General features: G+C 41.2%; 1 protein-coding gene across 1 annotated transcript; it reads left to right on the top strand.

Annotated features, from left to right (window-relative positions):
* The first annotated feature begins 1,109 nt into the window (after nucleotides 1-1,109).
* On the top strand, nucleotides 1,110-9,498 carry armc10 (armadillo repeat containing 10). Its single transcript, XM_031822883.1, has 6 exons — nucleotides 1,110-1,601; nucleotides 2,082-2,227; nucleotides 2,513-2,647; nucleotides 6,413-6,589; nucleotides 6,696-6,767; nucleotides 7,099-9,498. Exons 1-6 carry the CDS (start codon nucleotides 1,334-1,336, stop codon nucleotides 7,348-7,350), a joined length of 1,050 nt encoding a protein of 349 aa, XP_031678743.1. The 5' UTR covers nucleotides 1,110-1,333; the 3' UTR covers nucleotides 7,351-9,498.
* Nucleotides 9,499-15,767: the final 6,269 nt, after the last annotated feature.

The following is a 15,767-nucleotide window of genomic DNA, read 5'->3' as shown; positions in this document are numbered from 1 at the left end:
GCAGTGGTGGGTGGTATAGGGGCTTTGGTAACAAAACGGATGGCACTGTGATAGACTGCATCCAGTTTGCTGAGTAGAGTATTTGGAAGCTATTTTGTAGATGACATCACCGAAGTCGAGGATCGGTAGGATAGTCAATTTTACTAGGGTAAGTTTGGCGGCGTGAGTGAAGGAGGCTTTGTTGTGAAATAGATTTGATTTTTGATCAATTCTAGATTTGATTTTGGATTGGAGATGTTTAACATGAGTCTGGAAGGAGAGTTTACAGTCTAGCCAGACACCTAGGTATTTGTAGTTGTCCACATATTCTAAGTCAGAACCGTCCAGAGTAGTGATGCTAGTCAGGCGGGTGCGGGTAGCGAACGGTTGAAAGGCATGCATTTGGTTTTTACTAGTGTTTAAGAGCAGTTGGAGGCCACAGAAGGAGTGTTGTATGGCATTGAAGCTCGTTTGGAGGTTAGTTAACACAGTGTCCAAAGAAGGGCCAGATGTATACAGAATGGTGTCGTCTGCGTAGAGGTAGATCAGGTAATCACCCGCAGCAAGAGCGACATCATTGATATATAATATATATATTATCACGGCATCTGGTTTGATACATTCACCTCTGAAGATAAATAGCGTACTTATTTTCAGAAATCTTGAGGGTCCCAGAGATAAAATGTAGCATAGTTTGATAAAAATCTATTTTTATATTCAAATGTAAGAACTGGGTTCTACAGTTTGAACCCCTGCTGTATCTTATCTGATTGTATTTATTTATTTATTTTACCTTTATTTAACTAGGCAAGTCAGTTAAGAACAAATACTTATTTACAATGACGGCCTAGGAACAGTGGGTTAACTGCGTTGTTCAGGGGCAGAACTTTAGCTTGTCAGCTCGGGATTCAACGTTCTAACCACTAGGCTACCTGCCTCCCCAATTATACCTGAAAATGTACAATTATTTGTGTAAAACTAAGTGAAATACGACTCAGACTCATCCTCTGGCTTATAAACAGAAGTCCAAACTCTCGTGGTAAGGTGACTTTGGTGAGCTTTAACAGTCAATTTTAGATACTCCACTCCTTTCGACACACCCACTCCCTCATACTCCGGATCGCCAACAACACATACTTGAAACTCATGAACAAGGAACTCCCGTGAAAGCAGCTGGGCGGCCATTGGGGGAAAAGTGTACGGACAAGCTAAATTGTCATCTTCAACCTAGCTCGTAGCATGTGTGCAAAATGAGTTAAATTCGTCATAATCTTTAGTTTGGCTAGATGATTCACTTTAAAGATCTGTATTTAGTATTTGAATATCTGTTCATGCGTTTCACTGAATTTCCAGCATGGGCGATGGCAGTGTCATACCCAAGTTCGGTAGTATGAAGGCTTTGCTTGGGATAGTCGCCGGGGCTGGAGCCTCCTACGGGATTTATAAACTTCTCAGTGTAACTAGCTTCAAGGAAAATAAAAAAAGTGCCTACAGCGAAAGTCATGGCCCCAAGAATAACTCACCCGGTGGTATAGTTCTGCAGCCAGGGAGCTTGTTAGCTAAGGTGTCCGGGTTGGATGTGGTTCGTGGAGGCGAAAGTCAGGCCGTGGATGTTGCATCAAGTAAGAACATTAGCTAGCGAGGTAACGTTGGCTAGCTAGCCAATAAACTAGCCAGCCAACTGAGACTTTCATTTTGTCAAGCTTACGTTACCAAGTCTTTAGTTAGCTAAGCTAGCTAGTCTGTTTGTTTAAATCATTAATGATCGTGTAGATTATAGAATGTCTTATATATACGTAGCTAGGTAACTAGTCAATTCGTGCGGTGCCGTAGTTGAGCATAAATCATTCTTAACCTCGATTGGCATGTTTTGTCCGCTAGCTAGCTAACATGCAGCTTACATACGTGTTGAAAATGTTGCTGCTAGTCAGCTAGGTGACTAGTTAGCATTGTTGACCGCATTATCTTGTTTTGCTGTTGACAAACATGTCAGCGAACTTGCCAGCTTGCTTGAGTAACTAGTGATTAATGGGAAGAGTACGGTATGTCCTATTGTCTACAAGCATTTGGCTAGTTTAAGACATTTTGCTTCTCTTCCTCAGGTGACATCATCTCTAGATCACCTGGAAGCCTGGAGCCACAACACCTGAAGATGCTCCTGTCACTTCTTCAGGGCAGCCCCAACCCCTCTGACAGAGCCCAGATCCTCATCACTTTAGGAAATACTGCTGCCTTCACTGTAAACCAGGTGAGACAGGCTTCTCTAAAGCTTGTCTGTTGCCTCAATTCAAACTACTGTGTAAAGGTTTCAAATTATAATTTTCCAATTCACATGTTTGGCTTTCTAGCAGTGTCATTACTCTTTAGTGGCAGATCTGTATTTTCTTGTTATATTCAATTGGTGTAATATCTTTGAAATGTACCATATATTAAGGGATTCAAATACCCATGTTTAATCATTGAGCCCTGTCTGCTGAGCCCTGAGTATTGCACATACAAGCCAACTTAATTTTCTACCCCCTCTCCCTCCCAGGATCTCATCCGTGAGTTTGGGGGCCTTCACGTCATAGCTGGCTTCCTGTCAGATCCTGTGCCAGAAGTCAGAGTGCAGACTCTAAATGCCTTGAATAACCTGAGCATGAACCTTAGGAATCAAGAGCAACTGAAGGTAAAACTCAAAACCCAGATTTCTTTTAGTCTTTTGCATGATTCCAAAGTAAAACATCACCCCTCTAGGCACTTATAGTACATCTGAAAGGATGGATGCGTATCAGCAATATGGGTGATTCCTTACGAAACTATAACAAAACAAGACCACCATTTTTTTAAATTTTCACAAAATCTAGGCCTAATCAATAGAAGGGTCCTTTGGAAGAAGGATTGTTTACATATTTTTTTACATTTGTATCTTAACGCATAATTGAGAAATAATTAATTGAAGATGGAACATATGTGATATTTTGGCCTTACCCAGGCCTCCTTTAAGAGTCTATAATGTTTCATCTGTAGGCACTTCAAAGCAAAAAATTGGTGTCATATAAAGATTTATTGCTTGCTATGGAATATGAGTAGTATTTTGATTTCAATAAGTTTTCTTACATAAATTTTTGAATATTGAAAAATATAAACAAGAATATTGAAAATAGTCACATTTTGATTTGACTATGGTTTCAATATATTGTTGAACAGTATATACTCTACGCGGCCACATCAAAGTTCCACAGTGGTATCTATTCTACTTTTTTAGAGTTATGATTGGTCTCCCTGTCAGGCTCTACAGTGTGACCATTTTACTCACATATTCACCGAAATGTCTTGCTGTGTGACCTGGCATTTTTATTTAGGCGCCGCACCAGTGAGCCTATAAAAATGAAGGATTATAGCTTTAATATCTCAAATATGTTTAATTGTACACCTACATTTTTCAACCTAGGTGTACACAGGCTTCGAGTAAAAAATAAAAAGATCAGCGTAGACCCCTGATTTGCAGGATGTGCAAATCAGGAGGGCTATGATTTCCTACTACGCCAATTTCTCTACGTGAAATGGGACATAACTTTAAAACTATCCCACTCTGGAACTTTGATATACCTGTAGAGTATATTAGGTTCAACAATATACATTTTTTTTAAATGGCCAATTCAAAAATGGTATATTTTCAATATTCATGTTTATGTTTTTCATATTCATGTGAGAAATACTACTCGTTTTACAGAGCAAACGGTAAAGCTTCATATGACACTGTTTTTTCATTATGGTAAAAATTCACAGAGCCTACCAAATGGCTAGCAGTTATCATATTGCAGATTCTAATCAAATCATTTTGGTTCTTCAGGAAGTTAATTCATTTAAAATTGAGTATCCGAAGATGGTTAGAATTAAAGGTCCCGAAAAGTCATTCTGATTCCAGTGTAAAATAGCCTTTTGAGTGTCTAAAACATCACCCAAAATATTTGTTTTGGATAGAAATGCAAAAAAAGTGAGAAATCACTCATGGCTAACTACCAAAAAGTTTTAAAAGACATGCTGAGTTGGCTGGGCACTTATATTCATGAGCTTGCCTTGACTGAAAGCTCTTTGAAATGCCGCTGTCAAGCAATTTCAAATAAAATTTTATTTGTCACATGCACCGAATAGAACAGGTATTCACCTTACAGTGAAATGCCTACTTACAAGCCCTTAACCAACAATGCTTTAAGAAGTTAAGAGAAAAAGTGTTAAGTAAAAAATAAAATAAATGTAACGTACTCAAACAGCCGCAGTAAAATAACAATAGCAAGGCTATATGCAGGGGGTACTGGTACAGAGTCAATGTGCGGAGGCACCGGTTAGTTCGAGGTAATTGAGGTAATATGTGCATGTAGGTAGAGTTATTAAGGTGCCTGTGCATAGATTTTATTTATTTTTTAAACAGAGTAGCCTAGTGTAAAAGGGGAGGTGGTGGGCATTTGATTAGCAGTTCAGGAGTCTTATGGCTTGGATGTATTTGTATTTATTATGGATTCCCATCCTGGGGTCCAGCAAAATTAAGGCAGTTTATACCATTTTAAAACATTACAATACATTCACAGATTTCCCAACACACTGTGTGCCCGCAGGCTCCTACTCCACCACTACCATATCGTATGTTATCCTGTGTGTGTATGCATGTGTCTGTGCCAATGTTTGTTGCTTCAGTCCCCGCTCTGTTCCATAAGGTATTTCAACTGTTTGTTTTTTAAAAATCTAATTTTACTGCTTGCGTCAGATACTTGATGTGTAATAGAGTTCCATGTAGTCATGGCTCTATGTAGTACTGTGTGCCTCCCATAGTCTGTTCTGGACTTGGGGACTGTGAAGAGACCTCTGGTGGCATGTCTTAAGGGGTATGCATGCGTGTCTGAGCTGTGTGCCAGTAGTTTAGACGGACAGCTCGGTGCATTCAACATGTCAATACCTCTCATAAATAAAAGTAGTGTTGAAGTCAATCTCTCCTCCACTTTCAGCCAGGAGAGATTGACATGCTATTAATATTAGCTCTCTGTGTACATCCAAGGGCCAGCTGTGCTGCCCTGTTCTGAGCCAATTGCAATTTTCCTGAGTCCTTTTTTGGGGCACCTGTCTACACGACTGAACAGTAGTCAAGGTGCGACAAAACTAGGGCCTGGAGGACCTGCCTTGTTTATTGTGTTGTTAAGAAGGCAGAGCATCTCTTTATTATAGACAGACTTCTCCCCATCTTAGCTACTACTGCATCAATATGTTTTGACCATGACAGTTTATAATCTACTTCCTGCTTTAGTTTTTGCTTGTAAGCAGGAATTAGGAGGATATAATTATGGCCAGATTTGCCAAATGGAGGGAGAGGGAGAGCTTTGCACACGTCTCTTTGTGTGGCGTGAAGGTGGTCTATAGCCCCCCCCCCCCCCTCCGGTTACACATTTAAGATGCTGGTACAAATGAGGTTAAACGGATTTGAGTTTCCCTGCATTAAAGTCCCCGGCTACTAGGAGCGCTGGCCTCTGGATGAGCGGTTTGCTTATAGCCGTATACAGCTCATTGAGTGCTGTCTTAGTGCCAGCAGTGGTTTGTGGTGGTAAATGGACAGTTACAAAAAATACAGATAAACTCTCTTGGTAAATAGTAGAGGTCGACCGATTATGATTTTTTTCAACGCCGATACCGATTATTATTTATTTATAATAATGGAAATTACAACAATACTGAATTAACACTTATTTTAACTTAATAGATTTTTATTGATAAATTATATTAAGCCTCAAATAAATAATGAAACATGTTCAATTTGGTTTAAATAATGCAAAAACAAAGTGTTGGAGAAGAAAGTAAAAGTGCAATATGTACCATGTAAGAAAGCTAACGTTTAAGTTCCTTGCTCAGAACATATGAAAGTTGGTGGTTCCTTTTAACATGATACTTCAATATTCCAAGGTAAGAGAATTTAGGTTGTAGTTAATATAGTATTTATAGGACTATTTCTCTCTACCATTTGTAGAGTAGCTATATAAACCACACTCTGCTGCAAAAATGCATTCTCTGATGTTGCTTACAATACAGTACTTATTTAAAGTAGGTAAGAGAATATCATGTTACCATTGGTGTGTTAAAATGAGAGCGTTAGGGTGATGTCACCCTATCCCGCCTCTGGAATCAAAGTGTTTGACATGGGGGAGGGGACCAGTAACTTTATGATCACACTTTATCAATGTAGAAGCAACAGTCATTTTTCATACTTTGGTCATCATACTTTGGTCAGCATTCTCATGAAAAACCTGATTTTGACTGTTTCTGGCCTTTTAAGACCTTCCACCCTTAAGTGTTTCTATACTCAATACTCCATTCAATACCTACCTTCTCTTCAAAGAGGAGAGGGTTTTTAACTACATCAATTTCTTCAGTTTAACAATCAACGTTTCTGTCCTCTGTCTGTCAGGTGTACGTGGCCCAGGTTCTGGAACTAATCGAGATGTCTCCGGTGAACTCTGACCTCCAGATGGCTGCCCTCCGGCTGCTGACCAACCTGTCTGTCACAGATGACCACCACCAGCTACTCAGGGGGTCCATCACCCTCCTCCTTTCTCTGCTCGTTGTTAGCAATCAAGTGTTACAGGTACAGTAGGAGCCATTTATTTGTGTATATTGGAACTCAAACCAAATGTAATTCAGTGTAAATCCCAGTTATGATTGAATAATGTATTCCTACTTTTTCTTTACAGATCCAAGTTTTAAAAGTGCTTGTGAATTTATCCTCCAATCCTGATATGATGGATGACATAGTGCAAGCTCAGGTAAGACCGACATACAAATACATTTACAGACAAAACAGACACACATGGTCATCAACTCTGATAGGGCCTCGTATTACAATGATTGTTCAAGCTTAAATGTAGGCTAAATTAACAATCTAGTCACAAACCAGATCTGTTCTCTTTGAACTGTTGGCTCAGTTCAGCACCTGGGTCTTTGGGTGTGTACATATCATACCTAGTCTCATGGGCCAGACTCTGTCTTCCTTAATATTCCCCTGATGCGCCAGCCTCCATGGTCCTGCTGTGTCATTATTGTTTAGAGCTCTAAACTTGACTTGCGCTGTGTTGCTGCTCTCTGCGTCCTTCCCAGGCTCCAGCCGCTGTGGTGCTGCTGTTTGACGTGCGGACCAGCTCGGCGGTTCTCCTGCGGCTGCTGATGTTTGCAGGGAACTTGAAGGCCTGGAGGCCTTCTGCCCAGGTGGCGGAGGCCCTGAGGAGGAGACAGGATGGCCTGTACCGGGTCCTGCTGGATGAGTCCTCCCAGCTCCAAAGCAAACTGATCCAGCTGCTCTCTCACCCCGACGGCGAGGTCCGAGCCCAGGTGGCCCGTGTCCTCTTGTAGACCCCCATACCGAACCTCAAATCCCGACACAACCTCTCTTACCTACATTATTAATTTAACCTCCAACTCCAACTTGATTTTTCCCAACCTTGACTCCTTTAACCTCCAGCTCCTCCAATCTTCCTAATCCCCAGTCCTCCTAAATCATGCCACCAAACATACATCCTACTTTCAAACCTCCACCCTCTTACCTTCAAATCAAATCAAATGTATTTATATAGCCCTTCGTACATCAGCTGATATCTCAAAGTGCTGTACAGAAACCCAGCCTAAAACCTTCACAACCAGACTTAATCAATCTGCCCAGGCCTGCCCGTGCCTTCAAACACCACCCTGCCCTTCACGCCTTCTGCCAATTTCCACCCAATCTGTGTCCTACTTCTCCACTCCAAACCTCAACCAAACCATCATAAACCTTCACTTCAGTAAAGTCCCCTACAGCCATTGGAAATCTATCCAATTATCTACCGATCAGTGATCATGAAGGAAGGAAGGAGGTGAGGTGGAGAGGAAGCCATTTAATAGTATTGAGACTCGGGCCACCTCTCCCTCCCCTCCCACTCCTCCTTCACTTAGGCTGTAATTTTAGGCTGTATTTAAAGAGGCAGTGCTCCACTTCCACTGTGTCTTTCTCTTTCCTGAGAACATGTTGTCCACTTTCTCCTGTTCTAGGCGAAGCCCCTTAACTGAAACCCACTGCCAAAACCTTTCAAGCAAGGAGAATGTGTCAGTAATATGCCCTCCAACACCTCACCCAACTAACTGCCCCTGCGTGGTGTGCTGTGCATATGTAATGGAGTTGGTTTGGTGAACCACACTTGCATGATGCGTAAACTTTCCTGAGAGCTGAAGACTTGCAATTGCTCCCTGACCTAATACCTAGGCTTTAACAGAGTGGGCTAACACATCTTGTGGAGGAGACAATCTGGAGAGGCTGGCCAATCGTTACTGTACTTTGAAGTTACTTGATGCACACAATTTGAATGCCTTATTGACACCAGTACAGGGATACACAGCTCCAGTCTTCGACTGTCAAGTCTTGCCCTCTTAAACTATCAATCAGTAACTGATTTACACCTGGGAATCAAAGGTCAAGTTAGGTATATCTGAAATGTGTGCACTAGCAGCTTAACGCTTTCAAGCGGAAGGAGTACTCCCTGCAGACTGCTTAAATAAATTATAGGCTGAAACATTCCGTGACTTGAATTGTTTGTTTAAAGCACTGAGATAAGAAAGACGACAACCAGCTCGTCTCAGGCTTCCTATAAAATCATACAGCTGTTGAATGAGACTGAGCCAGGTCCGACCTGAGAGGACTGGAGTTATGGACCCCTGGTGCTGGTGTGTCACACACCGTAGACCGTTTACAGAGGAGCGAGGGAGACTACTGTCACTGATCTCTTGTTTGTATGACTCAATAAATGTCAATGGGGTTTTCCCTGATCCAACAACATTCACATCATCCAAATGGGATTTTTTAGCATTGATCTCATAAGACATGAGCTGAGGCTGATTTGAAGTATAGGCTGCACTGTACTAGGTTTCTCCAACTCCCAGCACCTAGTTCAGGTAACCGTGGCCAGATTGAAGACCATGACTGGTTCAGTGTTTCCCCTACCCATTGTTCCCCCCCCCCCCCCCCCCCCCCCTCCCCCCTGTATAGTTGTTCCCTGTCTCAACAATTTAGGTGCCAAAAGGACTGGATGTGGCATTGGGGGCCTTTGCGCCCCACCTGGAAAGTCATCTAGGGGGAAGACTGGATAAATATATATTTTTTTAGATAGGTGTGTCAGTGCTGGTCTGGAACAAAAGCCTGCACACCCAGAATTTCTCTGGGACTGGAGTTAGACCTCTCTGGTCTGTACAAATGCTGCAAAATTCTGATGTCGAGAGACTCCGTGTCAGACCCAAAACTATCTCTTCTCCCAGGCTTTTGTGTTTTAGAGCAGAGATGGGAAGATGGTACTGATTAAAAATACCCACCAACGGTAGCATCCCCTTGTGTAAAGCTTATCTGCTACAGTTATTCAGGAAATATTTATTTTGGATGATTCAATTGTTTCTTGTTTCAACCCAGTTTTGGCCTTCTTAATGTATAGATTTGTTTGTTTTACATTTGTGAGTAAATATGTTTTATTTTAAAGGTGACTGCCTCCATCTCTATCTCTCCATGCCTCATTGTTTGAGCTTGTTATAAATGAAAAGTTGAGGTTCCTTTATTTCCAGTAAAATACGATGTGCAATCTACGCCCTCTAGTGTTGAAGCTGGTAAGTGGTTCAAAGCCAGCATATTGTTATGGCACTGTCTGGGTTTCTCTGACCAGGAGGGGGGGGGGGGTTTGTGAATGCTCCCCCCCCCCACATAGCAAAATATTATTCATGTTTTCATTCTAATACAACTCTTTCCACAAACCAAAAGCAGTGAGATCACACATTGATTGTATTGTCAAAGTCAGACCATGTAGGAGCATAAGGATTTAAGCAGAAAAACATTTGTCAATCACAGTGAAGGCTCCTCAGAGGAGGAAGGGGAGGACCATCCTTCTCAGTGAATTTCTTACAAATAGTGAAACATTAAATTGATCCTTTTTAGATAAAATGATACTAAATATATTCACGTCACCAAATAACTGCTTAAAACACATTGTCAATGAGGGTCTACAGTAGCTTCAACAGCACTCTGTATGGTAGCACCATTGTGTAAACGGAAGACAGTTAGTTTACGTCCTCTGGTCACATTGACTTCAATGCAAAATCTAGGAGGCTCAATTATGACAACTTCCAGAGGACACCCTCCAACCTATCAGAGCTCTTGCAGCATGAACTTGTTGGATGCATTTGCAGTTTGTTTTGTCTGTTTGTCTGTAAGGATATCTTCCCTTGACTCGACAACTAGGCCGTCACTGTAGATAAATATTTGTTCTTAACTGACTTGCCTAGTTAAAGGTTAAATTAAATCAACTCCTGAGGCACTCACATGGCCTTTAACGATATAAGGATGGCGAAGGATATGGCCAGTTTGTGATACTTTGCTGGGCTGATGGATTTGGGCAGTTTGTTCATTATGGACATCAAAACTGCTGGAGTGAACTCTTATTAGCTCCAAAAGAGGAGTCAACATAATTCATGTAATTTCCAAAGCCACAGGGTTTGTAAGGCACTTATTTTACCCCTTGTTTAACAGGGACTTTGACATGGGACTGTTTTCCCTTTAGATGGGATGGTGGGTGGGCTGATTCTCTGAGTGCTCACATAGCTTCCACTGCTCTGAGGAAAACCTCCAGTCTGGGTAGAGTCATAGCCAACTGATACAGGATGCTGGACACTGGTTCTGCTGGTCACATATTTGGGCTTCTTGCTGATGGGGACTTTCAACTATTGCTTAGAGAAGGGAGAAGTCTTCTTTGACCCAAGGCCTGGTTACTAGTGGGCTTGGGAAATAAGATGGATTGACGAGAGAAGCCTCTAGGCCAGAAGAGCTGGATGCGGCAGGTCGGTACGTGGGCATTGGGGATTGTGTCATTATTGCATCAAAACTGCTAGACGAACCTTAATAGTTTCCAAAGCGACCTGAATGCATGAAGCTGGACACCGGGTCTGGAGGCCATGTCATTGGGCTTCTGAATCTGACTGATTGGGACTTTGTTCTGCTGCTCAGAAACTGAATGCCAGAGGGCTGGTAGTTTGTGTGCTTGGGAAATAAGATGTATTGGCTATGGGGGCTGAACTTTGGGAAACTCACTTAGCCACCAGTTCTGTAAGGACCACATTGTACAGAGGAAGAGCTAGAGGGGGAAGGTATTTGTACATTCGCTTTCCTTGACCGCTGGACATTAGGAACTCTCCCCCGATTGCTCAGTTTGGCCGGGCGGCCAGCTCTAGGAAGAGTCTTGGTGGTTCCAAACTTCTTACATTTAAGAATGATGGAGGCCACTGTGTTCTTGGGGCCCTTCAATGCTGAGAAGTTTTTTGGTACCGTTCCCCAGATCTGTGCCTCGACACAATCCTGTCTCGGAGCTCTACGGACAATTCCTTCCACCCCATGGCTTGGTTTTTGCTCTGACATGCAATGTTAACTGTGGGACTTTATATAGACAGGTGTGTGTGTGCCTTTCCAAATCATGTCCAATCAATTGAACAGTGGTGGGGAATGTACCCAATTGTCATACTTGAGTAAAAGTAAAGATACCTTAATGGATAATGACTCAAGTGAAAGTCACCCAGTAAAATACTACTTGAGTAAAATTATTTGGGTTTAAATATACTTAAGTACAAAACTTCAAAGTATAAATCATTTCAAATTCCTTACATTAAGCAAACCAGATGGCACTATTTTATTGTGTGTATATATACAGTTGAAGTCAGAAGTTTACATACATTTAAACTCTGTTTTTCACAATTCCTGACATTTAATCCTAGTAAGAATTCCCTGTCTTAGGTCAGTTAGTATCCCCACTTGATTCTAAGAATGTGAAATGTCAGAATAATAGTAGAGAGAGAGGATTTATTTCAGCTTTTATTTCTTTCACTACATTCCCAGTGGGCCAGAAGTTTACATACACTCAATCAGTACTTGGTAGCATTGCCTTTAAGTTGTTTAACTTGGGTCAAACGTTTCAGGTAGCCTTCCACAAGCTTCCCACAATAAGTTGGGTGAATTTTGGCCCATTCCTCCTGACAGAACTGTTGCAACTGAGTCGGGTTTGTAGGCCTCCTTGCTCACACATGCTTTTTCAATTCGGCCCACAAATTTTATATAGGATTGAGGTCAGGGCTTTGTGATGGCCACTCCAATACCTTGACTTTGTTGTCCTTAAGTCATTTTGCCACAACTTTGGAAGTATGCTTGTGGTCATTTTCCATTTGGAAGACCCATTTGCAACCAAGCTTAAAATTCCTGACTGATGTCTTGAAATGTTGCTTCAATATATCCACATAATTATCCTTCCTCATGATGCCATCTATTTTGTGAAGTGCACCAGTCCCTCCTGCAGCAAAGCACCCGCACAACATGATGCTGCCACACCCGTGCTTCACGATTGGGATGGTGTTCTTCAGCTTGCAAGCCTCCCCCTTTTTTCCTCCAAACATAACGATAGTCATTCTGGCCAAACAGTTCTATTTTTGTTTCATACCAGAGGACATTTCTCCAAAAGTACGATCTTTGTTCCCATGTGCAGTTGCAAACCGTAGTCTGACTTTTTTTATGGAGATTTTGGAGCAGTGGCTTCATCCTTGCTGAGCGGCCTATCAGTTTATGTCAATATTGGACTCGTTTTATGGTGGATATAGATACTTTTGTACCTGTTTCTTCCAGCATCTTCACAAGGTCCTTTGCTGCTGTTCTGGGATTGATTTGGACTTTTCGCACCAAAGTACATTCATCTCTAGGAAACAGAACGTGTCTCCTTCCTGAGCGGTATGACGGCTTCGTGGTCCCATGGTGTTTATAATTGCGTACTATTGTTTGTAAAGATGAACGTGGTACTTTCAGGCGTTTGGAAATTGCTCCCAAGGATGAACCAGACTTGTGGAGGTCTACAATATTTTTTCTGAGGTCTTGGCTGATTTCTTTTGATTTTCCCATGATGTCAAGCAAAGAGGCACTGAGTTTGAAGGTAGGCCTTGAAATACATCCACAGGTACACCTCCAATTGACTCAAATGATGTCAATTAGCCAATCAGAAGCTTCTAAAGTCATGACATAATTTTCTGGAATTTTCCAAGCTGTTTAAAGGCACAGTCAACTTAGTGTATTTAAACATCTGACCCACTGGAATTGTGATACAGTGAATTATAAGTGAAATTATCTGTCTATAAAAATTGTTGGAACAATTACTTGGGTAGTGCACAAAGTAGATGTCCTAACCGACTTGCCAAAACGATAGTTTGTTAACAAGAAATTAGTTGAGTGGTTGAAAAACGAGTTATAATGACTCCAACCTAAGTGTATGTAAACTTCCGACTTCAACTGTATATACGAATAGCCAAGGGCACACAGCCAGGGGTACACTGTTTAGTGAGTCCGCCAGAATAGAGGTAGTAGGGATGACGAGGGACGTTCTCTTAAGTGTGTGAATTGGACCATTTTCCTGTTCTGCTAAGCATTCAAAATGTAATGAGTACTTTTGGGTGTCAGGGAAAATGCATGGAGTAAAAAAGTACATTGTTTTCTTCAGGAATGAAGTGAAGTAAAAGTTGTCAAAAATATAAATAGTAAAGTACAGATAACCCCAAAAAACTACTTAAGCAGTACTTTAAAGTGATTTTACTTAAGTACTTTACACCAGTGCAATTGAATTTACTACAGTTGGACTTCAAGTGGTAGAAAAACCTCAAGGATCATCAATGGAAACAAGATGCACCTGAGATCAATTTCGTGTCTCATAGCAAAGGGTCTGAATACTTATGTAAATAAGGTATTTCTGTTTATTTCGAATACATTTGCGAAAAAAAGAAAAAACGTTTCTCTTTGTCATTATGGGGTAGTGTGTGTAGATTGAGGGAATAAAAAATAAAAAATAATTTTTTTAGAATTAGGCTGTGATGTAACAAAATATGGAAAAAGTTCAGGGGTCTGAATACTTTCCGAATGCACTGTAACTGCGGCTTGGAACGCTACTCGTCCAATCAGCATCCAGGACCCAAACAAGTTGTATAATAGACCAATACAAATTACAGTTCCAAACCTCTCTGCCAATAACAGCTAGTTTTCTGTTATTTCCTTCCCTACTCAGACCACTTCCAGACAGTCCTAGCAAAGTTCTTACTTGAGAAACACTCTTTGCTACTAAGATATTTTTGTTTTTAATTAAAATGATAAAGATTTTAAAAAACATCACAGTAAGGTATTTAATTATTACCGAGAAATGATTGGACCTTTTAACCCTCATACTACCAACATATTTTACATGTATTATTAATGGGTCATTTTGACACCAATAAAAAAACTATTGGAAAAAGCAACAATCATAGCAAACTATCAACCTAATTCTTATCAAAACATCATTAGATATGTAAATAATGTTATCTGAAAAATAATAATAATAATACAAACCCAAACAGACTATTTTAACAAAATGACAGTTAATTAGCATATTCTGTCAAACGAAAATATATATTTTTCCCTTAATGTGCATCTTTTTTTCAAAGTGCAATCCACATTTAGCTCTAAAGTTGATTTTAACATAATTTGATTGTAGTATCATTTAGTTTTCATAATTTTGAAGTAAATATAAATGTTGTCATATTTATGTGGTAAAAGTGCCACTTATTAAAGGGGTGGAACACCAAAATGGGAAATATACTTTTATTGACGAAAAGTGATTTAATCCATTTACCTTAGAGACAATGACCAAAAATATGGCTTGGTTTTCTTTATTTACTTACCCCACAGCCAGCATTAGCACCGCTGCTAGGGAAACAATGGGAGTAGTAGGGCTCTAGTAGGGTTCTAAAAGCATGCTCAAATCCTCAATGTCACTTCAAACCAAATGTCATAGTAACCCAAATACCATATCAAGTTGCACATAGAATATTTGAGGATATTATAGGAATTCTGGTATTTGTATAATATTTCCTGTAGAGTAACTGTTCAAGATCCCCACCCCCTCATTGGTCGTAACACACCTCCATTAAACCTTGTTATGAACAAGCACCACCACCTGAAGGAGGGGGATAGTAAATACTCCAACCTGCAGTTAATCAGGCTCTTGCCTCGGGGGGAGGAGGATAGTATGAATAACTGCGTGGGGGCAGATACTGAGGCTATACCTAAGAGTTCAGGGAGGAGGAGGAAAGCTGTCCCATGGTGGATGGAGGAGTGCGGGGCAATGGTGAGGAGTAGGAACAGGGAATTTAGAGTACTGATTCAGTATAAGCAGGCCCAGGCCATGGTGAGGAGTACTGTCCATCAGGCAAAGTGGTCATGTTTCTTTCGGTCCTGTTACCATTGGAAGGGTGACACCTGTGGGGAAAAGTGTGGGATATCATTTAAGAGGATGAGTGGCATTAGAAGAGAGTGGGATTATCCAGTGTTGACGACTGGGGATGGTATGGCAGTAACAGATGAGAAGGCAGAGATGATGGCCAAAGTGTCTGTCTAAGTGCATAGCTCGGCAAATTTGTCAGAGGGAGCAGAGAGAACAAGATGAGCACCCTGGAGCGCTGGATAGGAGGGAGGATTAAATGATGCATTGTCAAACAGGGGCAAGGACTACAAATATGTAGTGGGTTGTTTCAGACCTCCCCAGTGTCTGCACTACAGGTGGAGATGGGGGGGATATGCGATTGGAGATTAGGAGACAGCAGCTGGCAATTCATTATTGGGTCAACCTACAGGGACATGGGGTGTCTCATCCTGTGAAAGGGATTTTACAGGCATGCTGGGAACATGAGTGAGGACAGAACACGCGCTT

This window comes from Oncorhynchus kisutch, linkage group LG4, assembly GCF_002021735.2.
Source record: "Oncorhynchus kisutch isolate 150728-3 linkage group LG4, Okis_V2, whole genome shotgun sequence".
Taxonomy (NCBI): Eukaryota; Metazoa; Chordata; class Actinopteri; order Salmoniformes; family Salmonidae; genus Oncorhynchus; species Oncorhynchus kisutch.
Note: the sequence above shows the minus strand (reverse complement) of the source record. Positions and strands in the feature narration are given on the sequence as shown.